Source organism: Rhinatrema bivittatum, chromosome 5, assembly GCF_901001135.1.
Source record: "Rhinatrema bivittatum chromosome 5, aRhiBiv1.1, whole genome shotgun sequence".
In the NCBI taxonomy this organism is placed as follows: domain Eukaryota; kingdom Metazoa; phylum Chordata; class Amphibia; order Gymnophiona; family Rhinatrematidae; genus Rhinatrema; species Rhinatrema bivittatum.
The window spans coordinates 26,700,093-26,727,929 of record NC_042619.1 but is presented as its reverse complement, the minus strand read 5'-3'; the positions used below and the strand labels follow the sequence as shown (position 1 = coordinate 26,727,929).

Sequence of the window (27,837 nt, the reverse complement as noted above, 5' to 3'; positions counted from 1 at the left end):
CACAAGCAGATTGTGATAAGTTGCAGGAGTACCATGTTAGACTGGAAGATTGGGTATCCAAATGGAAGAAGAAATGTAATGTGGGCAAGTGCAAAGCTATGTACATAGGGAAAAGCGACCCACGTTGTAGTTACCTGATGTTAGGTTCCATATTAGGAGTTACCACCCAGAAAAAAGATCTGGGCATCATAGTGGACAGTACATTAAAACAATCAGTTCAGTGTGTTGCAGCAGTCAAAAAAGCAAATAGAATGTTGGGAATTATTAGGAAAGGAATGCTGAATAAAATGGAGAATGTCGTAGTACTTCTATATCCCCCCATGGTAAGACCATCTTTGAATACTGTGTGCAGTTGTGGTTGCCACATCTCAAAAAAGATGTAGTTGCATTGGAAAACATTCAGAGAAGGGCGGCCAACATAAGAAAGGGGATGGAACTGCTCCCCTATATGGAAAGGCTAAAGAGGTCAGGGCTGTTCAGCTTGGAGAAAAGATGGCTGAATAGATTTATAATAGAAGTCTATAAAATCATGAGAGGACTAGAATGGGTCAATGCGAAGCAGTTATTTATTCTTTCAGATAATACAAGGACTAGAGAGCACTCCATGAATTTAGCAAGTAGCACATTTAAAACAAATCAGAGAAAATTGTTTTTCACTCAATGCACAATTAAGCTCTGGATATGGTTAAGGCATTAGTGTAGCTGAGTTTAAAAAAGGCTTTGGACAAGATCCTGGAGGAAAAATCCATAAACTTCTATTAATCACATTGACTTAGGGAATAGCCACTGCTTATTACTGGTATTATTAACATGGGATTTATTTACTGTCTGGCTATGTGCCAGGTACTTGTATCATGGATTGGTTGGAAACAGGATGCAGGGCTTAATGGACCCTCGGTATGACCCAGCATGGCAGCTTCTTATGCTTTTTAATTCCTTGAATCTTCAGCAGATTCTTTGGCTGTCTAGCTTCTGCAGGTCCTCCAGATGACTAAGTGGTGGTAATTACTAGTGACGCATAAGCTGTATTTAAAATACAGGGTCTAAGTATCCCCAAGGTTTAGAGTCATCCAACTTCCCCACCACTCAGACTGTGCTGAAATGTGCTATGCATACTTGTGATCACTCTGGCACGCCTCCTTGGAAAATACCCAAAGGCATTGGACATGTTTTTTTTGGGGGGGGATCCAGGAATTCTGAATGCCTGGATCACAACTGACCAACTCTGACTTTGGCCGACCAGTGGAGGATATGGAGGATGAAAACCATCTCATCCGTTGTACTTAGAAGCTTTTGACACTGCAGCCAGGACTTCGGCCACATCTATAGGAGCCTCCAGCTCATGTGGCAAGCATCCTCTGAGAGGACATGCATGACTGTCTTGTGAACATGCCTTGTAGAGTGGAGAGTTTATTTGGTAACAAAGTTCAAGAGATGGTGGTTCTGATTAAAGAACATCAATACATAATGCAATTGCTATCAGCTTTGGCAGGGGACCATCCAGCCTCCACCCAATGCCAATATTTTCCTTACAAGTGTCCATTTTTCCAAAGATGCACCGTCTGCTCTTTTCAACATCTTCAAGCTTCTCCCACTCTTCAGTAGCAGCAGCTACTTGCCCAAGGTTGACAGAGGGAAAGGCGTTGGCCAAAGGCTCAGCAGCAAAATCAGCTGAAGTTTGGGACCAGTCTTTGATGATTCTTTCCAAAACCACATGAGTACAAAGGAGAATGGGTTTTTCACTCCTCGGACTGTAAGAGAACCCTGGCATATTACCTAAAGAGAACTTAACCTCACCATCAAGCTTCTCAACTGTTTGTGTCTTTTGATCCCAATAGACTGGGAATGGCAGTTGCCAAATGAGCTCTGTCCAGTTGGCTAGCAAATTGTATAGTACACTATTATGCACTGGCTGTCTTAGGGATTATAGAGCCTAAATGCAGTGGTGTGAGTAGTACTGTGTTGTCATGGACGATCCTATTCCAGCTGGATGCATATAAGAACATGCCATACTGGGTCAGACCAAGGGTCCATCAAGCTCAGCATCCTGTTTCCGACAGTGGTCAATCCAGGCCATAAGAACCTGGCAAGTGCCCAAAAACTAAGTCTATTCCATGTTACCGTTGCTAGTAATAGCAGTGGTTATTATCTAAGTCAACTTAATTAATAGCAGGTAATGGACTTCTCCTCCAAGAACTTATCCAATCCTTTTTTAAACACAGCTCTACTAACTGCACTAACCACATCTTCTGGCAACAAATTCCAGAGTTTAATTGTGCGTTGAGTAAAAAAGAACTTTCTCCGATTAGTTTTAAATGTGCCACATGCTAACTTCATGGAGTGCCCCCTAGTTTTTCTATTATCTGAAAAAGTAAAAAAACAATTCACATCTACCCGTTCTAGACCTCTCATGATTTTAAACACCTCTATCATATCCCCCCTCAGCCGTCTCTTCTCCTGTGATAGCTCAGGCACAATTTAAAATCTTGTGTCTAATATTTAAAATAATATGTGGAAATGGCCGCTTTATCTGTTTAACAAATTAGAGTGGAATTTGAGATCTCAACTAGGAGCATTATTTACAGTACCATTTGTAAATCAGTGTGAAATGGTTACGCTAAGGTTAGAATGTTTTCAATAGGTAGCCCCTGTTATGTGGAATAAGTTTGGGGTGGATATAAGGCAAGAAAAGAACTACCTCACATTTTGAAAGAAGCTGAAAACTTGGGTGTTTCTTAAGGGGGATAGTCTTTGAGAGTGGTGAGTTTGTGGGAATAAGTGAGTAGCTTGAATGGAACTTTGTGATTTTTCCTTTTCTTTTTATTATTTTGAATGTCTTGGATGGGATGGGAGAAAGGAGGTTGGAGTTGCTGGGTAGGGAGAGGTGGAGGAGGGAGGGGTTGGGGCTACTGGGCAGGGAAGAGAGATGGGAGGTGTGGGATGGCTGGGTTGGGGAGAGGGCAGCGGGGAGTGGGGATGCTGAGCAGGAAGGGGTAGGAAAGAGATGGGCAGAGATTCTGGGTAGGAAAGGGGAGAGGGAAGGGCAGAAAGGGTTGAATGAGGAGAGAGGGAGCATGGGGAAGAAGGTTGGGGTGGGGGTGTCGGGAATGTTGGACAGGGATATGAGCATGTGAAGGGATGATTGAGTAGTTGGGAGAAGTGAGGGGTGATGGGGGCATGGAGGGGAGTGACTGGGTACAAGGGCCATACTATGTCAGTTTTGAGAATATGCATTTCTTCTCTTTGAACTTTGCTTAGTGTTGGAGGAAATATATTTTTGTTTCTAGTCTCCAGTTTTGATGGAGGAGAAGGAGGTATTGGGGTTTCCATTCCAGGTTTTGTTTACACATTTGTAATTTGTGGTCTTTTATTCTGTATTTGGTGAAGGCAGGTCTGTCTGTGTGTTATGTGACTGAGATAAGGAACTTTACTAGAGGTTTGTATCAGCCTTATTTGTTTATTGTCTCAATATTATATTGCACTGATGGTGAACTGCTGCCTTTTCATGGGTAGGGCTATTGCTGTTTCATTTCTTGGAGTTAGTGCTGCTGCAGGTTTGATAGACATGTACAGAGTGGAGTTTTTGTTGTAATTTACAGTGCACCTGGTAGTAGAGGGAGTTTGTGATGCTGTTATTAAGATGACACCAGATTCAGAATCTTTTTTGAATGGTGAGTTGTACAGGGAAATGTTTTAGTTCTATTCTGCACCCATTGTTAGGAAGTGGGGGACTCCTGTGGATGCAGAACATATACTTATATTTAGTCATATGATGGTCATGTAATCAATGTGTCATGCATATGAGCATCGCCTCTCAGGTGTGCCTGATAGAAAAAAGGTTGAGAACCATTGTTCTAGTTTAATGTTATAGGCTGTTTAGTATTGTAATATTTAGGATTTTGTATGTCTTGTATGTTTTTATGATTTTATGTTTTATTATTTTAAATAGTTCAGGATAATTTTATATTAATGGAGCAGTATATAAAAATTTTTAAGTAAAATAAATAAACTGTGACAATTTAAGTGTGCTGAGACAGATACAAGGGTAGGAATAGGTTGGTAAAAAAAAATGGACCTGAGTATTGGTTAAAGCAGGGGTCGGGAACCTATGGCTCGTGAGCCAGATGTGGCTCTTTTGATGGCTGCATCTGGCTCGCAGACAAATCTTTAATAAAAAAGTAAAAATCTAGCAAAACCCCCCACCCTCCTGATGCCCCCCAAGACCTCCAAAAGTCCCTGGTGGTCCAGCTGGGGTCCAGGAACAATCTCCTGGACTTGGGCTGTCTGCTGCCAGTAGTCAAAATGGCGCCGACGGTCCTTTGCCCTCACTATGTCACTGGGGTCGACCAATGGCGGCGGTAGCCCCTGTGACATACTAAGGGCAAAGGGCCGTCGGCTAACAGTAATCAAAATGGCGTTGATGGCCCTTTGCCCTTACTATGTCACAGGGGCTACCGCCGCCATTGGTCGACCCCAGTGACATAGTGAGGGCAAAGGGCCGTCGGCGCCATTTTGACTACTGACAGCCCAAGTCCAAGAGATCGCTCCCGGACCCCCGCTGGACCACCAGGGACTTTTTGCAGGTCTTCGGGGGGTCAGGAGGGTGGGGGGCTGTAGTAAATTAATTTTGGAGGTCTTGGGGGGGGCGTCAGGAGGGTGGGGGGTTTTGTTAGATTTTTACTTTTTTATTAAAGATTTGTCTGTGAGCCCTGGACCCCCCGCTGGACCACCAGGGACTTTTGGCAAGTCTTGGGGGGCATCAGGAGAGTAGGGGGTTGTAGTAAATTAATTTGGTAGGTCTTGGGGGGGGGGTCAGGAGGGTGGGGGGTTGTAGTTAGTATGGCTCTCACGGAATTATATTTCAAAATATGTGGCGTTCATGGCTCTCTCAGCCAAGAAGGTTCCCGACCCCTGGGTTAAAGTATGGAAACTTGGTAATCTACTTGGAACAGAAGAGGAACAAAAAGGGGAGACAAAAATACAACATGGACAAGGAGCAATCTCCTGCAGGTTGACAGCTAGGAGATATCCTTAGCTAGATCAGTGTAGGCAGGGATAACTGGTCAGATTGGGCGAATTAATTGGTCCTTGTCTACTGACATGTACTGTTTATTATGGCTTCCAGGTACAAAGCTATACTAATGTACCCTGGTCTCTTGCAATTCTGCAGCCATGGTAAGGGCTACAAAATTCGGCCCTTGCTGCAGTTCTGGCTGGGTAGGACTGAGGGCTGGGTCCTACCCGGAAGAGAAGTGGCAGTGGGATGGCACTTTTGTTCCTCTTCCAGAGAAACTGAATTGATGGCAGTAGGTCAGCGCATTGCTTTATTTCTGCCCTCATCCCCGATGCCCTTACTTGCCCTCCTGTCAGGAAATAGGAGGAGGACAGCGGCCTTTCAAGGCCTTGGAGCGAGTCCTCCTTCGTTGCATGGGACCCGAATGTCAGCCCTGGCAGTGGAGGAGGAGGATGTGCCTGAGGTGCTGCAAGGCCGTCGTCGTCGTCCTACCCCCATCATAAAGGATGGGTGAAGGAACTGTTGGGATCAAGGAGTGAATGAGAGTGAATGAGACGATCATGGAGGGAAGTGAGTGAATGACAAGTGAGTGGGAAGTATAGAACAAGGATGAATGAGGGGAGTGGAGAGTAGGATGGGAAACTGAATAATGAGTAGATAATATGGGTGGGAGAGAATAAATGAGGGGCTCATAGGGGAAGGGGAGGGAATGAGGGGAGAAAGTGAATGTGGGGGTGGGGGAGGGAGAAAGTGCCTGAGGAAAGTGAATAAGGGACATCGAGTGAAGAGATCTTGGGGCTGCCTGAGGGAAAGTGAGGGATTACAGAGGGAGGCGGTAAGAGTGAGTGAGAAAAAGTGACTGTGGGTTGGAGAGAGTGTCATTGTGAAAATGGGGCAAAGTGAGGAGAATTGGAGAGGATGAGGAGCCTGCAAGTGGATTAAGGAGATTGAAGAGGGTATAGGATATGATTGAGGGGATTAGAGGGGGTATTGGGATGTGACCGAAGGGGTGGATAAGGGAAAGAGAAGATGAAGGTGTGATTGGGAGGCCTGTGCCTGCCTTCCTTCTCCATCCCAATCTTCCTTCCTCTTCCTCCTCCTCATTCCCCTATACCCAGTTGTCCCTCTTTTCTCCTTATCTTCTTCATCCCAATCTTCCCTCCTCATCCACCCCATCCCTAATCTTCTCTTCCTTTCCATCTCCTTCCCTTTCCTTATCCTTCCTGAATCTCCTCTCCTCCCTCTCCCTTTGTGCCTCTATCCTCCTCCATCTCTCTACCCCTTCTGCTTAAGATTCCTTCTTCATTCCCTCCTCTGAGATCTCTGTTTCAGTTCTTAGATCCTCTTTCCTCCCCAGCCCCAATAACTAAGATCTCTTTTCCTCTAATAAAGAACTAAATAAATTAACTGGACACAGAAATGTCAGAAAACTATTTTTACAAAGTAAAAAAAAAATATTTAAATTGAAAATATATACAAAATTATGCAAAATTGCCACATAATTACAACAGATTTTTTAAAAATCTGCCGCAGGAAATTGGGGGGGCTCTGGCTGTATTCATAGCACAATGTTGACATCAGCTGCCAGCCCCCAATATTCAAGACTGCAGTGCATATGTAAGTCAATACCTTCACCAAGCACTTTCCTCTAGACCGGAGATAGCCAGTTCTAGTTCTCCAAAACTGCACATGGGTCCAACTTTCAGAAAAACCAAAATATTATATTAACTTGGTTCTTAGCTCAAATGCTTACAAATGTATCTCATGCAAATTCTTAGTGAGTTCCTTAAAAACCAGACCCATTTGTATCGTTCAAGGACTGTATTTGACCTTCCATAGTCTAAATACTGGTTTTATTTGGGACTCTAGTTCAACTGTGGTCCAGGGATTATTAGAATAATGTGCATCTTCCACTCATCTTAGGCCTAGTTTTTTGTTTTCCTGCAGTTATCTGCCTCCATCCTTCTTGTGTTTCAAAAAAAAAAAAATCATAAAGCAAAGTCTTTGTTGCATTTTATTTTTTCTTTTGCCACATTAGTGCTGTTTGTTTTAACAAGATAATTCTTAGCTAGCTAAACAACATAAGTTTAATTAGGAATGCTTATCCTGGAGAAGGGATATTTACTTACCAGTAACTGTTCTCCAAGTAAACAACCACATTTCCCCTCCTTGGAAGTTGTCCATCTTTTCTTTTCTGAAAGTAATAAAGGAGCTAAAGCAGTTTATTTTAATACCACAGTGCCATCTAGTGGTATATGAACTTTGAGATGCTCCTTGGTCTTGATCCTTAATAGGCCAATCTTTTCTTTTTTCTCTTCCTAGAGTGAAGATGAGATAAATACTATGAAACAAAGAAAACGTGAGTAGGTTAAACGTATAACGTAATGTATATGAATTGTCTGGATTTACTAAGATTATTATAATTATCTCATCTGCATATCACATTTCAATTAGATGAATTGTTTATGGGTTGATACATATTATTTTTTTTATTTATTTATTTAATATTTCTATACCGGACTTCACGAATAGAATTCACATCAGGCCGGTTTACATGGAACTTAGGGGATAAACAAGTGTAACCAAACAAGAAGGCTGAAACAAGCAAAGTTACATAAAACAAGGGCATTGAACTTGGGGGCTAAAGTAGCCAGGAAGAAAGGTAGAGAGAAATGAGCAACAAATAAATAATATACAACGGGTTATGAGATTAGTAATTATCTCATTTCTTAGGCTGAGTCCGAATTGTCATTTTGACTAGGGGAAGGCTTGGAGGAAAAGCCAAGTCTTCAGGTGTCTTCGAAAGGTGTGAAGGCAAGGTTCCAGTCTTAGGTCAGTCGGAAGTCTGTTCCAGAGGACCGGGCCTGCTGTGTAGAAGGAACGTTCTTTGGTGGTTTTTAGACGGGTGTATTTTGAAGGTGGGACTTGAAGGGTTCCTTTATAAGCTTCTCTGATGGGTCTTTCGGATGAGTGTTGTTTGAGAGGGTTCTGAAGGTCTAGTGTGAGCTGTTGGTGGATAGATTTGTGGATTATAGTGAGAGCTTTATATAGAATTCTATATTTTATTGGCAGCCAATGTAGGTTTCGAAGGATGGGGGTAATGTGAGCACGGCGGTTGGTATTGGTTAGGATTCTGGCTGCTGCGTTCTGGAGCATTTGTATAGGTTTTGTGGCTGAAATGGGGAGCCCCAGGAGTAATGCATTGCAGTAGTCTGTTTTCGAAAATAACGTAGATTGAAGGATGGTTCTAAAGTCCTGAAAGTGGAAAAGGGGTTTGATTCTTTTTAAAACTTGAAGCTTATAGAAACAGTCCTTGGTGATATTATTAATTGATTTCTTTAGATTCAGATGATTGTCTAGTATAATTCCTAAATCTCTAGTTTGAGAGATCTGTGGGTCCAGAGCTGTAATGTCGGTGTTGGTCGAGTGTTCAGGGGAGATAAGAAGGATTTCCGTCTTGGATGCGTTTAGAACCAGGTTCAGGCTAGAGAGGAGGCTTTTTATGGACTTCAGGCAATTTTCCCAGTAGTCAAGCGTTTTTGGCAGAGAATCTTTTATGGGGATCAATATCTGCACATCATCTGCATAGAGGTAATGTGTTAGTTTTAGGTTTGTGAGCAGATGGCAGAGGGGCAGTAAGTAGATATTGAAGAGGGTCGGGGATAGAGAAGAGCCTTGTGGGACGCCTAGCGTTGCTTTATAAGTTGGTGATTCTCTGTTGTTGACTCTAACCTTGTAGCTTCTATTTTTGAGGAAAGAGTTGAACCATCTGAGGGCGAGTCCAGCAATTCCAATGTCAGATAAACGGTTTAGAAGAATGGCATGGTTTACCGTATCGAAGGCTGCTGAGATATCTAGGAGGACCAGTAGGTATGAAAGCCCTTTGTCAAGACCCAGAAGGATGTGGTCTGATAGGGAGATGAGGAGGGTTTCTGTGCTGGAGGATTTCCGGAAACCGTACTGTGAGGGGTATAGTATTTTATGTTCCTCGAGGTAGTCAGAGAGTTGTGTGTTCACAATTTTCTCTGTGAGCTTTGCTAGAAACGGAAGGTTGGATATAGGTCTGTAATTGGAGAGTTCTTTTGTATCCAGGTTGTGTTTCTTCAAGAGGGGTTTGAGAGATGCAGATTTTAGTTCATCTGGGTAGTTTCCTTGAGTTAGGGAACAGTTTATGAAGTTAGTCAGTGCTCTAGAGATGGTGCTGGGGATGAGGAGCAGAAGTTTAGTAGGGATATGGTCCGTCGGATGGCTGGATGGTTTCATTTTTTTAAGGGTTGATTCTATCTCCAAGGTGGTTGTAGGTTCGAAGGAGTCGAAGGTGGCTCTGGGATGATGGGTGGGATTAGAGTCTAGAGCTGGGGTCATTGGGTTCGTGGGAAGAAGTGCCAGTGTGTTTGTGATTTTATCTTGGAAGAAGCGTGCTAGTTCATTGGCTTTTGATTGAGCCTGTTCATCTGGGATAGTAGGGGCAGAAGGTTTTGTGAGTTGGGATACGAAGGAAAACAGGGCCCTGGCATCGTATTGTATATCGTGGATTCTGCTTGCATAGAATTTTTTTTTTGTCTGTAGAATAGAGATCTTGTAGAAATGGAGGGTACGTTTGTACTCAGATAGAGTTGTGGAGTTGGGGTTGTTACGCCATAAGCCTTCTTTATGTCTGAGGTCTAGCTTCATCAGTTTAAGTTCCGGAGAGAACCAAGGTTGTTTCTTTTTTTGTGACCAATTGATGGTTTTCGTCATTTTAGGACAGAGTTTGTTGGCTATTGATTCCGTGATGTTGCTCCAAGAGAGAAGGGCCGCGTTGGGGTTGGAGATATCCATATTAGGAAGATCTTTAGTTAGATGTTCGCTAAGAGTGTCGGAGGGACATACTTTCCGGAAGTGGATGGTAGATTGAGGTTGAGATTCAATAGGATTTACTTTGGTGGAGAGAGTAGTTGATATCAGGGAGTGGTCTGACCAGGGTACAGGGGTGCAGTCTGGAGAATTATAGTAAGACAGGTTAGAATTAATGAATATGAGATCAAGCGTGTGTCCTGCTTTGTGGGTTGGTTTATTGATGATTTGTTCAAAACCCATGGCTCTGAGAGTTGAGAGTAAGGATTCAACATTAGGAGAGAGAGGTGAGGCATCAACATGAAGATTGAAATCCCCCAATATCATAGCCGGAGAGTCTGTGTTGATGTATTTGGCTATAGTTTCTATGAGAAGGGAGGCTTCGGTGTCGAGTATACCTGGTGGAGCGTAAACCAAAAGAATTTGGATATGTTTTGACTTGAACAGACCTAATTCCAGTTTTTTTTGTGGGGGTCTTGACTGGTTGCTGTGTAAGATAGAATTCTTTCTTGGCGGCTAGTAGAAGCCCTCCTCCTTTTTTTTTGAGTCTTGGGATTGAGAAGAAGTCGTAGAGGTGTATCGGTAGTTGGTTTATCAGGGGAGTGTCAGAGCTTTTTAACCAGGTTTCTGTGATGGCACAGATGTCTGGTTTGGAATCTAGTAGGTAGTCATTGAGGATGTGGGTTTTCTTAGTGAGGGATTGGGCGTTGAAGAGTGTCAGAGAAAATAAAGTGAGTCCTAATAGCTGGGTGAGAGGTGAAATCATGATGGGGATGAGTGATCTCTTAGTGTGGCTTAAGGGACGTTGTAGCAGTCTCAAGTTGTGAGAGTAGTGATGATGAATGACGGGGATGGGGTAGGTTAGCATATTGGCTCCACAGGTGAAGTAGGAAATAAGGTAATTGTGAGGGGGAGTTGAAGATATTGGTTTTTGGTACTCCTGTGTTGTGATGTTCTTAGCTAAGGTTGTTGGTGCTTGGATGATCGAGCTAGAAATTTATTTATTTATTTTTTTATGTATAAGGGTTATTAGGGGTAGTTGATGAAAGTTCGTTTGTTTGTCTGTCTGATGTGATTGAGTGTGGTTAGAGTTGGAAGTCCGTTGAGTGCTGGTCTGTGAGTCCGAAGGGTGCTGGTCTGTCTGTGTGTCCGTTGAGTGCTGGTCTGTGAGTCCGTTGAGTGCTGTTGTGTGAGTCCGTTGAGTGCTGGTCTGTGAGTCCGAAGGGTGCTGGTCTGTCTGTGTGTCCATTGAGTGCTGGTCTGTGAGTCCGTTGAGTGCTGTTGTGTGAGTCCGTTGAGTGCTGGTCTGTGAGTCCGAAGGGTGCTGGTCTGTCTGTGTGTCCGTTGAGTGCTGGTCTGTGAGTCCGTTGAGTGCTGTTGTGTGAGTCCGTTGAGTGCTGTTGTGTGAGTCCGTTGAGTGCTGGTCTGTGAGTCCGAATGGTGCTGTTGTGTGAGTCCGTTGAGTGCTGGTCTGTGAGTCTGAATGGTGCTGGTCTGTGAGTCCGAATGGTGCTGTTGTGTGAGTCCGTTGAGTGCTGGTCTGTGAGTCCGTTGAGTGCTGGTCTGTGAGTCTGTTGAGTCCGATGAGTGCTGTCTGTGGGGTGAGTCTGTTGAAAGATTCTGCTAGGTGTAGCTCAGCTAGGAGAGTCCTAGCTGAATGGTGTCCGTTGGGTGGTGTCCTAGCTGAGTGAGTCCGTTGAGTGCTGGTCTATGAGTCCGTTGAGTCCGATGAGTGCTGGCTGTGGGGTGAGTCCGTTGAAAGATTCTGCTAGGTGTAGCTCAGTTAGGAGAAAGGAGTGATGCAGAATGCAAGTGGAGTGGTTGAATGAATGATGGTGGGTAGGTGGGTGGCTACGTCTGGAGGTAGGACTGAGCTGCCGGATGAAACAACAAGTGGGTGCTTTGTTTGGAGTTGCGCGACGCCTAAGGCCGTCTCTGCCGTTTTAAAGGGCTCTGGGGGAGCCGAGGGAGACGTCGGGGTTTCCGGGGCGGGCTTACCAGTTCCCTTCCAGTCAGTTATTTTCTTTTCTCCTTTGTTTCCGTCCACCGTCCTCGCGAAAGTCTAGTTAGGTGTCTGCCTCCCCTGGCCCTGAAGGGCCGACGCCGACCGTGCTGGGAGGGCCGACCCTAGCCGAGGGTGGAGCGCAGGTTCGCGGTGCAGGGAAGATAGTGACCGCGTAAGAATAGTGGAAGGTTAAAAGGAATATGGCCTGGCTTCGGGCTTCAGGGGCTGCACGAAGGGGCGCACAAAGGGGCGGGCCCCTTTGTGCAGACATATGTTACACAGTGCAATTTTGCTGCATTTGCTAGAAATGGACAATTGGAAAGTTAGGTTGAGAGATGCATTCAGTTTTCAGCCACTCACTTTGTCATGAATAAATTGGTTCTTTACCGGTTCACTTGCTCAATATATTAATATGGTGTTCCGTTAAGAATTGCAATAGGCAAGATGACTAAGGGAAATGGGAAATAATTGCCTATACCCAGCTAAAGGAGACATGAGAGGATCAGGAACTAGCATATTGTGGTAGATGCAATCTGCATGGTCTATGGGAGCAAGGTCCTGTCCAGTTTGGGGTCTGATAAGAAGATATAGGTGGCATGGCCTTAGCAGCTGAGCAGGGGGAAAAAAGGAAAAGCAACTGCACTGAGAGGAAGAGTCAGACTGGTTAGGATAAAGATTGGAAGAAATTAAGAAAAACTGTGAAAAGTGTAAGTCATGAGGCTGGATTGGATGAGAGAGAGAGACAAGGAGAGTGAGTGAGACAAAAACCCTAACATCAAAAAATCAGTCAGCAAGATCATTTTTAAATATCTTATACTCTGTGCAGTGATTTTGTAGCCATGGGAGAAACCACACAATTAGCTTGTTGCTGTATTATTGGCAACCTGCTGCAGAGTCAACATTCCTGGCTGAGGCTTTCCCACCCTTTAATTTGATCATTTGAAGAAAGCAACAGGGTGCCTGATTTAAACCTCTGCAATCTCTCTGCTGCTGCTCCAGCCCCTCCCATAGAGGCCGATACAATACAGTGCGCTTAGCCGAGCGCACTGTATAACCCACACTCGGATGTGGGTTAAATAGGTGCTAATCCAACCCTAATGCAATAGGGGGATTAGCGCCTATTGAACGCGTGTCCAACGCGGAGTGAATGCAATAGCGCTTATCACATGCAAATGCATGTGAATGAGGCTATTACTCATTCACTCTGCATTAAAAAAAAAAAGTGTGCTGAGCACATGTAAAGAAGTACAGAAAAGCAGAAAAAATGCTTTTCTGTATTTTTTTTTTTTTTACTTAAAAAAATATCTCGGCAGACCCCCCTAAGCGCGCCGACCCTGGATTTTATAACATGCGCACAGCAGCGCGCGCATGTTATAAAATCGGGTGTAGGTTTGTTAGTGCCGGGTTGAGCGAACAAATCTTCGCCCACGCATAACTTTAAAAATCTACCCCCAAATGTTTAATTATATTTTGAATGATGATTAAAATGATATAATTGCATGTATCTATCAGATTTCTGGTAGTTGCTGCAATGCGGGAGGCAATGGTTATGCAACACCCAGTATAAGACTCTAGTGAGACCTCATTTGGAATATCGAGTATAGTTCAGGAAAGGATATAAACTGATTGGAGTTGGTCCAGAGGGTGGCTACTAAAATGGTCAGTGGTCTTCGCTATAAAGCATATAGGGACAGACTTGATGTCTAAATACACAAACCCTAGAGCAGGGGTCGGGAACCCATGGCTCGCGAGCCAGATATGGCTCTTTTGAGGGCTGCATCTGGCTCGCAGACAAGTGTCGCCATACTTCGCGGTTCCCCGCTGACCCAGCTGCTCCCCGGTCCTCCGCTGCCCGGGCTTAAAATGCTGTCAGCCCGGGCGGAACGCGGCAGGACAGCTGGAGTCAGCGGCACCGGCGTGCTCTCTTCTCCTCCCCCCCCCCCCCCCCCCCCCGCGGCCCGGAAGGGGAAGTGGAGAGCATCGGGTGCCTGCGCGGGAAGAAGAGACCACACTAGCGTGGTCTCTTCTTCCGCGCAGGCACCCGATGCTCACCACTTCCTCTTCCGGGCCGCGGGGGGGAGGAGAAGAGAGCACACCGACTGGAGTCATCCGGGTGCCTGCGCGGGAGTCATCGGGTGTCAGCCGGGTGCCAGCGCTGGAGTCATCGGGTGCCTGCGCGGGTCTTCCCGCGCAGGCACTCAATGCTCTCCACTTCCTCTTCCGGGCCGCGGGAAGAAGAGAGCACGCCGGTGCTCTCTTCTTCCCGCGGCCCGGAAGAGGAAGTGGAGAGCATCGGGTGCGTGTCCGACGGGAAGAAGACTGCAGCGCGGCTCGGAGGAAAATGAAAATCTTCAACCGCGGCCGATGGGACTCCGCCTTCGCCTCCGCGAGGGCTGAAAATGAAGGAGGTTAGCGTTGGGAGGTGGCTGCTGCTGCCGCGAGTTCCCTGGGGGGGGGGGAAGGGGGAGAGAGAGAGTGAATGAGCGAGCAAGCATGTGTGTTTGAGATCCTGTGTGTGTGAGTGAGAGATTGCATGTATGTGAATGATTGAGAGCCTGTATATGTGAAAGAGAGTATGTCTGTGATTGAGATCCTGCCTGTGAGAGAGAGAGCATGAATGTAAGTTTACCATTGGGACCCTGTATGTGTAAGTTTGTAATTGAAAACCTGTTTGTTTGAAAGAGTATGTGTGTATGATTGAGATCCTTTGTGTGTGAGAGAGATCATGTGTATGTATGATTAAGAGCCTGTGTGTATAAGTAAGAGAGAGATCATGTGTGTCTGTGTCTGATTGACAGCTGGTTTAGGTGATGGAGCATGTGAGTATGTGATTGAGAGCCTGTGTTTAAATGAGAGAGAGAGACCATGTGTGTCTGTGTGATTGAGAGCTGATTTAGGTGAGGGAGCATGTGAGTATGTGATTGAGAGCCTGTGTTTAAATGAGAGAGAGAGACCATGTGTGTCTGTGTGTGATTGAGAGCTGATTTAGGTGAGGGAGCATGTGAGTATGTGATTGAGAGCCTGTGTGTAAATGAGAGAAAGAGAGGACATGTTTGTAAGCATGTGAATGAGAGTCTGTGTGTGAGAGAAAAAGACAGCATGTATTTATGTGATTGAAAGCCTGTGTGTGTGTAAGCGTGAAAAGATAGACAGCATGTGTGTAAATGTGTAATTAAGAGCCTATATAAGTGAGAGAGAAAAAACATTTGTATATGTGAGTGACTGAGAGCATGTGTGTATAGGTGTGTCATTGAGAGCCAGTGTGAGAGAGAGCGCTGGTATGTGACTGAGAGAGGAGAAAGTTCCAAGCAAACCACCCCACCTCCTGCTAATTCAGAACAATCTCAGGACACCTGGATATCAAACGTTCCCAGGTATGCAGAGCAAAAAAATTTTTGTATCCTTATTATTTTTCATTACTGGATCTTTGTGTCTGCTATTTTGAAATATTTTGTTGGTATCTGGAAATGTTTTATATGAGTTTTTAATTATTGGATATTCCACTCATCAGCTGTTTCGAAATATGTTCTTTTTGTTAGTACAGTTTTACTGCTGATGATTTTATATTTCTTGATTTGTTTTATAAGGATGTGTGATGTTTCTTTTTTCCTTTGTTACACTGCATACAGAGACTCTGGCTTGTTGCAGTTTCCAATTCAGTTTTTGTCTGCATGCTTCTTGTTATGCGTTTTGGTCTCTTTATTCTATGTTAGGTGAGGGACAGCACGTGATTCAGGTGAGGTTTTCTGCTGGCGTGTAGTTTCTGTGTAGGACTCTATAGCAGCCTGACTTGGTCCGTTTTCCTAATAGGAGATGTATTGGTGTCTTAAGGCCTGGTGTAATATTTTCAGAGACTTATTGTACTTTAAAAGTGTGATCTTACATAAAATGCACACATTTACTTGTATTTAGTTTTAAACATATTATATGGCTCTCATGGAATTACATTTTAAAATATGTGGCGTTTATGGCTCTCTCAGCCAAAAAGGTTCCTGACCCCTGCCCTAGAGGAAAGGCAGGATAGGGGCGATATGATAGAAACATTTAAATGCTGCCATAGCCTGTCTGGTTTCCAGAATGAGTATGCATGGAATATATTTGCATACATTGAGGACTCAGTATATACAGAATTCCCATACATAATCAGTGTATGTCCTAATCTGATAAAACCTAGAGTTTATATATCTCCTTTCAGGTCCATCCAAGGACCATCTAATGCAGTTTACAACAAACAAAAAGTAAGTGCATAATCAAATACATTATGGAGGAAACTTTCAAAGGTTTATGGGGGTTGTGCCTGTAAAACTGGCATATACATGCACAAGTAGCCTCTGAGCATGGTAAGCAAATTTTCAGAAGAGTGGAAAAGTATGTGTGTACAAAGAGGGTATTCTAAACCAGTCAGTATGCACACTTTTATGTATTTTATAAACTGAGCTCACGCTCAGTATGTAAATTCACGGATCTAGCGCTAAACTTTCAAAAGGGAAACTTTGATAAAATGAGAAAAATAGAAAAAAACTGAAAGATGCAGCTACAAAGGTAAAATGTGTGCAACAGGCATAGACATTGCTAAAAAAAACAACAAAAAAACCCCAAAAACCCATCCTAGAAGCACAGACCAGATGTATTCTATGCATTAAGAAAGGTGGAAGGAAGGCAAAATGACTAACGGCATGGTTAAAAGGTGAGGTGAAAGAGGCTATTTTAGCCAAAAGATCTTCATTCAAAAATTGGAAGAATGGTCCTTCAGAAGAAAATAGGATAAAGCATAAGCATTGGCAAGTTAATTGTAAGACATTGATAAGACAGGCTAAGAGAAAATTTGAGAAGAAGTTGGCCATAGAGGCAAAAACTCATAATAAAAACGTTTTAAAATATATCCGAAGCAGAAAACCTGCAAGGGAGACAGTTGAACCTTTTGGATGATCAAGGGGTTAAAGGGGCACTTAGAGAAGATAAGGCCATCGCGAAAAGATTAAACGATTTCATTGCTTCAGTGTTTACTGAAGAGGATATTGAAGAGGTACCCGTTCCGGAGGTTTTCATGGGTGATGATTCTGATCAACTAAACCAAGTCATGGTGACCCTGGAAGATATGGTAGGCCTGATTGACAAACTGAAGAGTAGTAAATCGCCTGGACTAGATGGTATACACCCCAAGGTTCTGAAAGAACTAAAAAATGAAATTTCAGAACTATTTGTAAAAGTGTGTAACCTATCATTAAAATCTGAAGATTGGAAGATGGCCAATGTAACCCCTGTATTTAAAAAGGGATCCAGGAATGATCCTGGAAACTATAGACCGGTGATCCTGCCTTCAGTGCTCGGAAAAATCATGGAAACTGTTATAAAGGATAAAATCACAAAACATTTAGATAAACATGGTTTGATGGGACACAGCCAACATGGATTTACCCAAGAGAAGTCTTGCCTCACAAATCTCGTACATTTTTTTGAAGGGGGTAAATTGGTAGCCTGCGTGCGCCGAGCCGCGCAGCCTGCCTCCATTCCCTCTGAGGCCGCTCCGAAATCGGAGCGGCCTCGGAGGGAACTTTCCTTCCGCCTCCCCCCAGCCCTATCTAAAACCCCCCCCCCCACCTTTATTATAAAAGTTACGCCTGCCCGAGGCCGGCTGCCGGTGCGCGATTCCCCAGCCCGGGAGCAGTTTCGGAGGCCTCAGCCATGTCCCGAAACGCCTCCGGGCCGGAACCATGCCCGTGGCCCCGCCCCCAGAATGCCCCCAGATGATGCGCCGGCCGCAATGCACCCCCCAGCAAAGCCCCAGGACTTACTCGCGTCCCGGGGCTTGAGTGCGCCGCCGAGTCTATACAACATAGGCTCAGCGTGCGCAGGGGGTGGAAGGGGCAGCTTTTCGGGGGTTACGCGCGTATCCCTTTGAAAATCTGCCCCTATAATTTTAAATGCTCTGGAAAGGGGTACGACGAGTGAGGTGATCAAATTTGCGGACGATGAATTGCAGGGAGGACCTTGTGAGGCTGGAAGATTGGACTTCCAAATGGCAGATGAAGTTTAACGTGCACAAGTGCAAAGCGATGCATATAGGGAAAAATAACCCTTGCTGTAGTTACACAGTGTTAAGTTCTATTGTAGGAGTTACCACCTAGGAAAGAGATCTAGGCGTCATAGTGAAATCATTGGCCCAGTGTGCTGTGGCAATCAAAAAAGCAAACAGAATGTTAGGAATTATTAGGAATGGAATGGAAAATAAAACGGAGGATGTCATAATGCCTCTATATCACTCCATGGTGAAGATCGCACCTTGAATACTGTGTGCAGTTCTGGTCACTGCATCTCAAAAAGGATATAGCTGCACTGGAGAAAGTGCAGAGAAGGGTGACCAAAATGATATAGGGCATGGAACGGCTGCCCTATGAGGAAAGACTAAAGAGGTTAGGGCTGTTCAGCTTGGAGAAGAGAAGACTGAGGGGGGATATGATAGAAGTCTACAAAACCATGAAAGGACTTGAACAAGTTATTGTAAAACGTTTTTTACTCTCTCAGATAATAGAAGGACCAGGGGGCACTCCAAGAAGTTAGCAAGTAGCTCATTTAAAACAAATCAAAGAAAATTCTTTTTCACTCAGAGCACAGTTAAACTCTGGAATTCATTGCCAGGGCATGTGGTTTCAGCAGTTAGAGTTACTGAATTTAAAAAAGGTTTGGATAAGCTCTTAGAGGTTAAATCCATAAACTGCTATTACGGTAATTAATAAGCAATAGTAGCTTGTGATCTGTCTAATGTTTGGGTACTTGCCAAGTACATGTGACTTTGATTGGCCACTGTTGGAAACAGGATACTGGGCTTGATGGACCCTTGGTCTGACCCAGTATGAAATTTCTTATGTTCTTATGTTATGTACATCAGCTAACTTGTGTGTATGTATTTACATCTGTTAATTAAGTCAAGGGAATTTGATTTCTCTTTTGTCTATGGTTTTGGGGTGGAAGTTCTGGAGCGAAGGGTGTAGGTCTCTGTGAACCGGTGCTTCAACATACAAATACAAGTAATTATTTTCAAAAGCAAGATAAGCATGTCTCTCAGCCAACTTCATAAAATATCTACCTCTGCGCATAAAATGAAAGTTATTAATGTACACGTTACATGGTCTAGCTTCGATGAGATAGAACCCTCTACTGTTTCACGCTTCTTGCCCAAATCTAAGGTCTCCTCCAGCCCTTTCTACCCATGTTCTGGTTACCGTTTACAAACCTTTTCGTGATTTCGGTATTTTCTGATACCAAAGAGAACAGGGGGCTTCTGCCCTATTCTCGACCTCAGAGCCTTGAACAAGTTTCTTCAAAGAGAAAAGTTCAAGATAATCTCTTTGGGCACCCTGATCCCACTCCTGCAAAAAGGAGACTGGCTGTGCTCCCTCGACCTAAAGGACGCCTACACCCACATCGAGATCTTCCCTAGTCACAGGAAGTATCTCCGATTTGTTATAGGCAGGGAACACTTCAGTACAGAGTGTTGCCATTTGGCCTTAAGAACATAAGAACATGCCATACTGGGTCAGACCAAGGGTTTATCAAGCCCAGCATCCTGTTTCCAACAGTGGCCAATCCATTAGCCTCTTGTGTTTTCATCAAGTTCCTGGCAGTTGTGGGGGCGTACCTTCGCCGTCATGGGGGATACATGTTCCCCTACCTCGATGACTGGCTGATCAAGAGTGCCACTTAGGGTGCACTACACACTCTCAATCTGATCATTGCGGTACTGCAGTTTCTGGGGTTTATCAATTACCCCAATTCCCATCTCGTCCCAACGCCATGCCTAGAATTCATCAGGGCCAGACTGGACACAGTGCAAGCCAGGGCGTTCCTGCCCCACGATCGAGCACTCGCGAGTGTGGTCTGCCGATGTCGGCAAGTTTCAGCTTGCCTTCTGCTGAATCTTCTGGGTCACATGGCAGCATCTGTCCATGTTACCCCCTTGTCCCATCTGTGCATGCACAGAGCGCAATGTATGCTGCAGTCTCAGTGGATACAGGCGACCCAGGATCTTGATGCACATATCTGTATTACACCGCCTCTCCAAGTCTCCCTTTCCTGGTTGGAGGACCTGTCCAATCTGGAGTAAGGGGTCCCTTTTCAAATCCCCCCACCCCAGGTCATACTGACCACCGATACATCCTCCTTGAGTTGGGGGACACGTGGTCAGCCTCCATACCCAAGGTCATTGGTCAGCTCAAGAATCTCAATACCAGATCAACTTCCTGGATCTTCTGGCGATCCACTATGCTCTTTGGGCTTTTCGGGATTGTTTGTCCACAAAGTGATCCTGATCCAGACAGACTATTAGGTGGCGATGTGGTACTTAAACAGAGGGCACTGGTTCATTCTTCCTCTGTCAGGAAGTGGTGCCGATATAGGCCTGGGCTCTGTCACAAGGCATGCTTCTACGAACAGTGTACCTAGCAGAGCTAGAGAATGTGGTTGCAGACCACCTGAGTTGAGCGTTCCAACCTCACATGTGGGCACTGGATCAAACAGTAGCAGACCAGATCGTCCACCTGTGGGGAACCCTGGACGTAGACCTCTTTTCCTCCCCTTGCAAAAGCAAAGTGAGCCACATCTGCTCCCTGTTCAGGGCAAATGGACTACCAGTCTCAGACGCCTTTGCCTGCCATTGGAGCAAGGGTCTTCTGTATGCGTACCCTCCATTTCTGCTGGTAATGAAGACTTTCTTGAAGTTCTAGCAGGAGAAGGGGACTATGATCCTGGTGGCTCCCTGTTGGCTAAGACAGGTCTGGTTCCCGCTCATGTGAGATCTGTCTATCAGAGATCCGATTAGTCTGAGGACCTCCCCTGATCTGATTACACAGGATTAGGGCAGGCTGTGCCATCTGAACCTCAGGTTTATTTTATTTGCTTTTATATATCGACATTCAACATGTGTTATCACATCGGTTTACATGGAACGAGATAAGTGGGTTACATTGTAACAGGGTTTGGAACTTGGCGAACCTAAGAGGGGGGAGAGAAATTTAACAAGCTATTAAAGGATAACTTTATCTCTTATCATCATTTAGGTATATAGAAGCTTAACATTCTGCGTTAATTGTTTTCAAAATATGGCTTGAGTGTGTGGGAAAAAGAGGAGGGAAAGGTAGAGGGGTGGGGGGACGGGAGGGAGTGAGATGAGTGTTGGTGGTCCTTAGTATGTTGCGAAGGCTTTTTGGAAGAGCCATGTTTTTAGCTTCTTTTTGAAGGTTTGTGTCGCTGCTTCAAGTCTTAGGTCTGTGGGGAGGGTGTTCCATAGGGAGGGTCCAGCTATGGAGGGCATGTTCCCTGGTTGAGCTATGGTGGGCTAGTTTTGGGGAGGGGATGGTGAGAATGGCAGATGAAATTTAATGTGGATAAGTGCAAGGTGATGCATATAGGGAAAAATAACCCATGCTATAATTACACAATGTTGGGATCCATATTAGGTGCTACAACCCAAGAAAGAGATCTAGGTGTCATAGTGGATAACACACTGAAATCGTCGGTTCAGTGTGTTGCGGCAGTCAAAAAAGCAAACAGAATGTTGGGAATTATTAGAAAGGGAATGGTGAATAAAACGGAAAATGTCATAATGCCTCTATCGCTCCATGGTGAGACCGCACCTTGAATACTGTGTACAATTCTGGTCGCCGCATCTCAAAAAAGATATAATTGCGATGGAGAAGGTACAGAGAAGGGCTACCAAAATGATAAGGGGAATGGAACAACTCCCCTATGAGGAAACACTAAAGAGGTTAGGACTTTTCAGCTTGGAGAAGAGACGACTGAGGGGGGATATGATAGAGGTGTTTAAAATCATGAGAGGTCTAGAATGGGTAGATGTGAATCTGTTATTCTTTCGGATAGTAGAAAGACTAGGGGGCACTCCATGAAGTTAGCATGGGGCACATTTAAAACTAATCGGAGAAAGTTCTTTTTTACTCAACGCACAATTAAACTCTGGAATTTGTTGCCAGAGGATGTGGTTAGTGCAGTTAGTATAGCTGTGTTTAAAAAAGGATTGGATAAGTTCTTGGAGGAGAAGTCCATTACCTGCTATTAAGTTCACTTAGAGAATAGCCACTGCCATTAGCAATGGTAACATGGACTAGACTTAGTTTTTGGGTACTTGCCAGGTTCTTATGGCCTGGATTGGCCACTGTTGGAAACAGGATGCTGGGCTTGATGGACCCTTTGTCTGACCCAGTATGGCATTTTCTTATGTTCTTAAGGCCGGTGTTTGTGGAACGTAGATTCCTTTGTGGTGTTTGGAAGTGTAGTGCGGGATTCATCCATTCTGTTTTATTGCTGTATAGTGCTTTGTGGATGAGGGACAAGGTTTTGTATTATATCCTGTAAGGGATCGGGAGCCAGTATAGTTCTTTGAGAATTGGGGTGATGTGATCCGATCTTTTGCTGTTGGTGAGAGATCTTGCTGCTGCGTTTTGTAGGAGTTGAAGTGGTTTGACGGTGGAAGCTGGTAGGCCTAGCAGTATGGCTATTGTTATCTTTGACGGCCTGGGTGTTGCGAGGCTAGTCTTGCAGTCCCTTGACTTCCCTGAACACGTGTCTCAGGTGCTGGTTGCGTCTAGGAAACCTTCCACCAGGAGGCCTTATAGACTGAAGTGGAAGAGGTTCTCCATCTGGTGCAAGGGTCATGTCTTGGATCCATTTGCCTGACCCACTCCAAAGCTGCTGGACTATTTGTGGCACCTCACAGAGGCTGGGTTGAAAACCAATTCGGTCAGGATACATCTGCGTGCCATCCGTGCTTACCATCAGGGTGTTGCTGGTATGTCCATCTCTGTGCAGCACTTGGTAGGGCAATTTATAAGGGGTTCTGCTTCAGCTGAAGCCTTCCATTGTGCCCTGGGATCTCAATGTGGTATTGGTGTGGCTCAAGCGAGATCCTTTCTAGCCTCTGTGCTCTTGCAATCTGAAGTTCCTCACCTGGAAAGCGCTCTTCCTGGTGGCGCGCAGCGTCAGTGAGCTTCAGGCTTTGGTTATGTACTCGCCCTACACAAAGTTTTCGTGATAGGATGTGTATGCAGAACCACCCTAAGTTCCTGCCTAAGGTGGTGACTGATTTTAATCTCAATCAGTCAATCATTCTGGCTACCTTCTTTCTGTGGCCTCATTCACACCTGGGTGAATGGGTGCTGCACAGTTTGGATTGCAAGAGGGCCTTAGCTTTCTAACTAGAACACACAGCAGCCCGTAGGCAGTCCACACAACTCTTCATATCTTTTAACAAGAATAGATGGGGAGTTGCGGTGGGCAAGCAAACTCTGTCTAGCTTGCTAGCAGATTGTATTTCCTTTTGCTAAGCGCAGGTGGGCCTTCAGCTTGGAGGCTGTGTCAAGGCTCATTCTGTGAGAGCTGTGACAGCGTGGGTAGCCCACTTGCAGGCAGTTCCCGTTGCCGAAATCTGCAGGGCTGCAAGGCGGAGTTCCTTACACATGTTTGCTGCCCACTACTACTTGGACAAGGATGGTCAGCACAACAGTAGCTTCGGCCAATCTGTCCTTTGCAATCTCTTCCAGCCTTAAACCCAGCTCTCTCCACCTAGTGCCCATTGTTAGGGTTCAGGTTGCCTCCCTCTGTTACCAACAGCACCATAGTTTCTTGTGCCGATTGGCACCCAGTTAGGGACTGGTTGATCATTGTTGTATCAAGGAGCAGCCTGTAGCTTGGTACTTGCCTACAGATGAGGACTACCATCCTACTTGTCCTAGGAGAAAGCAGAGTTGGTTACCTGTAACAGCAGGATGTTAGTCCTCAGGAAACCCGCCCGCCACCCCATGAAGTTGGGTTCTCCTGAGCTTTATTGTTTTATTTTTTCGCTCATGAATTCTATGTTATGAGACTGAAGGGTCCCCCTGCGCAGATGGTGGCATGCTGGGCATGCTCAGTGTGCTAATGGAAGTTTCTAGAAACTTTGACAAAAGTTTTCCATGCCAGGCTCCATCTGATGTCATCCACATGTGAGGACTAACATCCTGCTATCCTAGGAGAACACTTGTTTCAGGTAAGCAACTCTGCTTTATTTGTATGTAGATTAAATATTGTTTAAAAACTATGTGAATGGTTTTTAACAAAAAAAAAAAATTTACTTTCCTCATAGTGGGAGGTGTGAATCTTTATGCAAAATTATACAAACCTGCCACATAATTGCCATAGAATTTAGAAAAATTTGCTGCAGGAAACTGGGGCCTCTGGTAATAAATAGAAGTCCTAATAGAAGTTCAGGTGTTTTCGAGGCTAGGTCTGTCTCGCAGGTTACATGCTCTTCATGTTGACCAGTTGATTTGGTCAGTTGGTGGTGGCAGGGATCAGCAGGAAAGGCTGCAGTGATTTAAGAGACTAGATGGTGGTTAACAGCCATGATGGTGGCATTTTGGATTATTAAAGGATCTTGTAGTTGGACATGGGAGAGAGGCAGGGGAATAAAATTGGGGATCTTGTATGCCTAGCTATCCAGGAGAGAGCAGTGCAGTGGAGGAAGAAGATGATAAAAACCATCTTGGATATCGAGTGTTACAAGTTCTGTGGCCGTCAGCTGGGATATATCCTTGATAATGTGGACTGGAATAACTGGGCAGACTGGATGGACCAGTTTGGTTTTTTTTCTCCTGAGTACTACTATGTTATGTTAGACCTGCATTGCATGTTTTTAAGTTAGCTTTTGTTTTTGTTAATCTGAACTTTTTTATAGTACTTAATTTTGCATGTTTATCATTCTGATGTTTTTTTTTCTTTAGTTGATGAAACAAATGAACAGGATCAAGCAAATCCAGAGACTAACGAAGGCAATATTCAGATCCCTGAAGAAGAGAGAGTAAAAGAAATATCACCTGTAACCCAGGAAGAGAAGGAAAACAAAGAGTACTTAAAATCTTTATTTGAAATTTTGATCCTAATGGGTAAGCAGAATATTCCTTTGAATGGCCATAGTATGGAAGTTCCAGAGGGTGTGTTTACCCCTGATAACTTCCAAGCTTTGTTAGAATACAGAATAAATGCTGGAGATGAAGTTCTCAGGAGGAGATTTGAGATGACAGCAGTGAACCTGGAATACTGTTCTAAAGCACAACAGAAGCAAATGCTGGAAATCTGCGAGAGCTGCATCAGGGAGGAGATGCTCCGAGAAATACGAGACTCTAATTTCTTTTCAATAGTCACTGATGAGGTGGTAGACATAGCAGATGTGGAACACCTTCCAGTGTTTGTTAGATTTTTAGATGAGTCTAACAATCTAAGAGAAGAATTTATGGGATTCCTACCTTACGAGTCTGATGCTGAAGTTTTAGCTGTTAAATTTCATACAACTATTACTGAAAAATGGGGACTAAACATGGAATACTGTCGAGGACAAGCCTATGTAGTTTCCAGTGGATTTGCTTCAAAAATGAAAATTGTGGCTACCAGGTTACTTGAGAAATATCCTCAAGCTATATATACTTTGTGTTCATCTTGTGCCTTAAACATGTGGTTGGCAAAATCCATTCCTGTCGCTGGAGTTTCTGTTGCCCTGGGGATCATAGAGGAAATTTATTCATATTTTAATCAGTCCCCGCAATTGCTACAAGAACTGGAAAATGCCATCTCTGTTCTTTTTCAGAGCAATGAGGAAAAGGCTAAGGAATTAAAGGAGATTTGCCGTTCTGATTGGATAAGTCGGCACGATACATTTGAGATCATGGTGGACCTTGTGCAGGCGCTGGTGCAGTGCTTGGATAGTGTCAGCAGTGATACCACTTTCAGATGGAACAGCTATTTAGTTAGTCAAGCATTTATACTTTCAAATGGATTGACAGATTTTGATTTCATTGTCAGTATTGTGGTTTTGAAGAATGCCCTGTCTTTTACAAGAGCTTTTGGAAAAAATTTGCAGGGGTTAACATCTGATGTTTTCATTGCAGCCAGCAGTTTAACAGCAGTGTTGCATTCTCTCAATGAAGTGATGGAAAACATTGAAGTTTATCATGAATTCTGGTTTGAAGAAGCCACCAATCTAGCTACAAAGCTTGGCGTTCAAATTAAACTTCCTGGAAGGTTTCGACGAGCACAGCAAGGCAATTTGGAATCTGAAATAGTGTCAGAAAATTATTACAAAGAGGCACTTAGTATTCCAACTGTAGAGCACATCATTCAAGAACTAAAAGATATTTTTTCTGAGCAACACCTAAAAGCACTGAAATGCTTATCTTTGGTGCCTTCCGTCATGGGACAGCTGAAATTCAGTACTACTGAGGAGCATCATACAGATATGTACAAGTATGACCTCCCTAATCCTGACACACTTTCTGCAGAGCTTCATTGCTGGAGGATCAAATGGAAGCATAGAGGAAAAGATGTGGAGCTTCCAGCTACAATATATGAAGCTTTACATTTGCCCGACATAAAATTTTTCCCTAATGTGTTTGTTTTGCTTAAAGTTCTGTGCATCCTTCCAGTAATAAAGGTCGAAAATGAAAAATATGAAACTGGTCGAAAGCGGATGAAGGCATATTTGAAAGACACTTCATCAGAAGAAAGGTCAAGCAACCTAGCTTTGCTTAACATAAACTATGACATAAAGCATGATTTAGATTTAATGGTGGACACCTACATCAAGCTGTGTACAGATAAAGTAGAACTTCAAGAAGTTCTTGCTTCATGTAATTCAGAAGTGATTGAGGATGCGTCATAAAATCTCTAATCAGACTTTGAATACTGAAACAGAGGAAAATATATTTAATAAGACCATTCAATCCCTGCAGATAAACTTTGCCTTGAGATTTCTAAGCCATTAACCTGTTCTACCCAGTCTGCTTATTCTTTCAATTCAAAATAGTTCTGCTTTTCAGTGTTGCCTTTTTGTACTTGTCTGGCACACCTGAATCAAGAAAGCAAAAGAAACTTTTTTGAGATTGTGTATCACAAAATGTTTTTGTGATGTAGGCGGTGCTTCTGAACTTATTTTGTTAACTGGTATTTTGAATGAGTAATTTGTGATCCCATTGATTAAATTATGTCTATTTCATGATGAAAATAAAAAATAATAAATGGGAAAACATTTTTTTACAATTCAAAAATCTCTCATTGCTGACCAATTTTTTTATAACCTTTTGTAAAAACAAAACAATTTGTAAAAAAAAAAAATTTGTAAAAATAAAATTTATCTAGGTGTGGGTATATATATAAAGGTTATAGTTTGTTAACACAAAATTTTAATAACGTAGACTGCAATTCAGCGTCAGTGGCCTGAGTCAAGATTTTTTGTTCATTCACATAAGCAAAGCTTTTATGTGCTAGAAAAACCTGCAGTGGCCAATTCAAGTTTTTCTGACTTATTAATCCCCTCTACTGTGGCAGCACATAGCTAGCTAGGTAAAAAATTTGTATTAAACCTCAAATGAATATAAGCTTTACTTTTCAGTTTCAGAGACAATCTTATTACTGGTTCATCCGATGGTTCTTAATGTTTACATTCTATGGTCTTGAATAAAGATTAACTGTTGAATGTTCAGCATAAAATGGAAAGCGAAAAATTATCTTGTAAAATTAAAAACATTTAAACCTGATCATCTTGTTTATTATGACTGTATTGTATGATAGACTGCTGTGTAACTTTGATAAGTGGATACAACTATAGCTGTGTAACAGTCATGGTTTATCAACAAGTAGCATGGAAAAATATATTGAGGCTAATTTTGGCAGTCACTTTCAAGCAGAAATATGTGCATCTACTTTTATAGCATTAATAAGATGCCTGTTTTTCAGCTTTCCAATGATAGCAAGACTTTGACATAGTAAATTCTTGCACCATTTTTCAATGTTTTGTTGTTGTTTTGTCCAATTGCTTTTAATAATGTACAGCATTTTTATATGTAAAATACCTGGGAAAAGTTAAAATAGATATCAAGCCAAAGAATAATTAATAGAACAACAGCTGAGTCTGAAACTCTCTGAAGCCCAACAGAATAAAAGC

At 43.7% G+C, this 27,837-nt stretch overlaps 1 protein-coding gene across 1 annotated transcript in view; it reads left to right on the top strand.

Annotated features, from left to right (window-relative positions):
* The window catches only part of THAP12 (THAP domain containing 12), an 88,231-nt gene extending 60,801 nt beyond the window's left edge, over window positions 1-27,430 (top strand). Inside the window, exons 4-5 of the mRNA XM_029602157.1 lie at window positions 7,337-7,373; window positions 24,626-27,430. Coding sequence (XP_029458017.1) covers window positions 7,337-7,373; window positions 24,626-26,556 — 1,968 coding nt within the window. The 3' untranslated portion in view covers window positions 26,557-27,430. The remainder of the gene's footprint in view (window positions 1-7,336; window positions 7,374-24,625) is intronic.
* Window positions 27,431-27,837: the final 407 nt, after the last annotated feature.